Source organism: Ornithodoros turicata, unplaced genomic scaffold (assembly GCF_037126465.1).
Source record: "Ornithodoros turicata isolate Travis unplaced genomic scaffold, ASM3712646v1 ctg00000864.1, whole genome shotgun sequence".
NCBI classification, from domain to species: domain Eukaryota; kingdom Metazoa; phylum Arthropoda; class Arachnida; order Ixodida; family Argasidae; genus Ornithodoros; species Ornithodoros turicata.
In genome coordinates, this window is record NW_026999408.1 from 103,622 (window position 1) to 106,957 (window position 3,336).

At 43.5% G+C, this 3,336-nt stretch overlaps 1 protein-coding gene across 1 annotated transcript; it reads left to right on the plus strand.

Moving 5' to 3' along the window:
• The first annotated feature begins 269 nt into the window (after positions 1-269).
• On the plus strand, positions 270-2,732 carry LOC135375466 (uncharacterized). Its single transcript, XM_064608158.1, has 4 exons — positions 270-347; positions 612-688; positions 1,110-1,181; positions 2,325-2,732. The coding sequence occupies exons 2-4, from the start codon at positions 641-643 to the stop codon at positions 2,619-2,621; spliced, it is 417 nt and encodes a 138-aa protein (XP_064464228.1). The 5' UTR covers positions 270-347; positions 612-640; the 3' UTR covers positions 2,622-2,732.
• Positions 2,733-3,336: the final 604 nt, after the last annotated feature.

Sequence of the window (3,336 nt, forward strand, 5' to 3'; positions counted from 1 at the left end):
AAAAGCGCTGTGAAATATCCTTGTTTTGTCCGTCGTAAACTTTATGCAACAGCTGGCGGCAATGTTCAAAAAGACCGCCACCAGTAGGTTAGGCGATTGGATGGGAGCCAACACGATTTCTTAACTACCGTAATTTCAGTACTTCAGAAAAATGAAATGTACTACATTTGTTGCAGTTTTTCTTCTTTGATCCACCTTTCCAACTTGCAACAACAAGGTTCGCTTTCACGTTTTTCTGCTGCATTTTGAGGTCACTTTCCCCGCCGAGCCCCGAGTGCACAGCATTTCGCGCAGGCGCTGTGCATCCCCGATCGCAGTTGCTTCCTAGTCGTCGGTACGTTTGGAGGGTAGGTGTCTCCTTTTTATATCTTCCAAAATCTTTGCAATCAATTTGATGTATGACCAATTTTTTGTTGTGTGTTACCCCTAGATTAACCTTCGTTCGCGGTGACGAGTTATTTTATTGCATTTCTCTCTTGCAAAACAGTAACTTTACATCTGTATCAGCGATATTCAGCCGGTGTCTGAAGGTCACCCCGCCATATTACTGGTCGAATATTGTTACTAACGTATCGGAACACTTACAGGAGCAAATATCGTTCTTGTTGCAGTTACTTTCGTGCTTCCCCAAGGACCAAAAATGATCTTCGCTTGCTCCAATCTCGTTGCCCCGGTCTCCAGGACCTTGGTGAGTTCTTTCGACCTCGTCTTAGCTCGGAGGTTGGGCCTACCGGGTAGATAGCACTGCACATCAGAAACGTTAAATTGTGCGTTTGAAAAAAGTATTTGGCTTGCTGTTTATGACGCACTCATGCGAGTTACTGCCGGATAATACGAACCGCACTGGCGCTAGCAACTAAGTCCTGTAATATTACTCGAAGTTAATTAAAATCTGAGGTCATGACCTAGCTGCCCATTTGTTATCTGTTCCAGTGTATCTGACTGGTATTGATGAGGTCTTCATTTTGTACGGTTACGGTGTTGTGAAGGTTACACTGTCGAGTGCTTTATTGATGTGTTCATCATGAGCACAAACGTTTGTTCCGCTGCTCCCAATAATATTCGTGCAACATACGTTCATTATTTATAAATAATACATCCGTTTTCAGGTGTCTGCGGCTTCTCGCAACTGCATGCGGCCACTCTCATCGACGATTAGCGTGAGCAAGCTTTTTGATGAGGTAACTACTGTGCTTTCAATATTGTACAGGTAGTGTGGGTGGGTAATTAAATTGTATTACACTACACACTTGTTTTGCTAGTGGCCCAGTTTTCACAAGAAATTTGAAACTGGGCATGCATTGACTGACCCTTGTAGTGACCTTGCTTGCATGAGAACTGTTCTGAGGTATACACTCTTAAAATACACATTTCCAAGAATATAAAACCGTTCTACTTCAGCGGTAGTTAATTCAACAGGTGAAATATTGATTTCACTGTACAGCCTTTTCTATGTGTGAGATACTTGGTCTTGTCCTGCTTCCACATTTGAGGAATGATTCAGTGTATTTGGGAAAATCTGGCTGTGAGGGTGAGGTCAAGTACACTAGTATTTTTACGGCAACATAGTTTGTGTACTGTTTTTATCTGTGAGGTGCATGTGATGGCAAGTTTTGTGGCACCGAATACATAAATATATCCATAAATGTATAAATACTTCCACATGTGTGTTAGATGCCTCATTACCGGTTCTTGCTCTTAAAATGACCTTCGGTGGCGGCTTTTCTAACTGTTTCACGCTAAACAATTCCAGTGTACCCAGTCTCCTCTCGTGACTGAAACTACTTTAAGGGTATGGTGCTATAAAGACTAAAATACGTAATGTGACATGATGTAGAATGTAGAACATAAGGCACCTCTATCATTCTTGTATCATTCACTTACAAAATTGCAACACTTTTGCTGGCAAGGTGTGTGTTTCACAGGCTATCCGACACATTCTATTTGGAGAAGTGACAAATGCCGGAAATGTAAAGTGCATTTGAGAATAAGCTGGAATTTTGTGTCAGTTTGTTTTCAAGCCGTGCTCAGTGGATATTTTTCGTGCAAAACAAGAAGCTATTTCTGATCCGCTCAAAACTGATCGGAATTCCAGTGAGAAAAGCTAGACATAAGTTAAGAAATCCAATGGGGGGGGGGGGGGGGGGGGGCAGATTAAAATTGGACCTTGGCAGGCACAATGGTTCCCCCCCACTTACTTCTGCCATTGGTACGATTGATTTGTAGAGTTTGTTGTAATGCTTGTCTTGCAGGCTCTTGCAAGATTCAGTACTAACATTGTGTAACAATGATTGTCTAAAACATGAACCCTTCATTTTTTCCAGCAAAACCAGAGTGTGGCACTTTTGGGTCGACAGGAGGTTCGCACCCTCCAGACAAGTGCAGTGCGCAAGGACATTGACTCCGCGGCTAAGTTCATTGGTGCCGGTGCCGCCACAGTAGGAGTGGCCGGCTCCGGAGCTGGTATCGGGAGCGTGTTCGGCAGCCTTATCATCGGCTATGCCCGCAACCCATCCCTGAAGCAGCAGCTCTTCTCTTACGCCATCCTGGGATTTGCCTTGTCCGAGGCCATGGGTCTCTTCTGTCTTATGATGGCCTTCTTGCTGCTGTTTGCTTTCTAAGCATTCATTTTCCACCCATGTTTTCTTGGGGGGAGACAGAGGTACCGCTCTCGTAGGAAGGATCATTTGTAAATGTAACGGGGGACCGAATAAAGTGTTAGCCACATGTCCCATGTGTGTGCACAGGTTCTTTTTTCGTGAGTGATGCGAAAGGTATGTGCAATGCAGCAGTGATGGTGTGGGCAGTCATTTGATGAATGCCAGTGGTTGTCCCAAGACTGTAAGGATAGATGTTTAAAAGTCAATGGGTACCAGGTTATCCAAATTCTTGGGTTTCTAAAACCAAAGTTTTACTTAAAATTTTGCATGGTAGCAGTGGGAAAACTTGGCTATAGTGAACTTTAAAAGCGATAAAACCCCTGTGCCGGGGAACAAGTCAACAGACGACACAACACACAGGCACAGAATCTGTGCCAATACTGTGCCTGTGTGTTGTGCCGTCTGTTGACTTGTACCCGGGCACGGGGGTTTTATCGCTTTTAAAGTATGCTGTACCGAACAGCCCAATTTTTAACCATTTTCATTTTGGCTATAGTGAAATAGCTGAAAAATGTAAATTTTCATTTGTAGAACACTTTTTGTAGACTGTTTATGTATTTATACAGTTCCAAGCTGTGCTAAAGCTTAGGGAGGAACATACCCTGCATCATAATATTTTGGCATATGTGCATGTTTTGGAAGATTTAGAGCCCTGGGCCCTAGTAATCGGTTAACC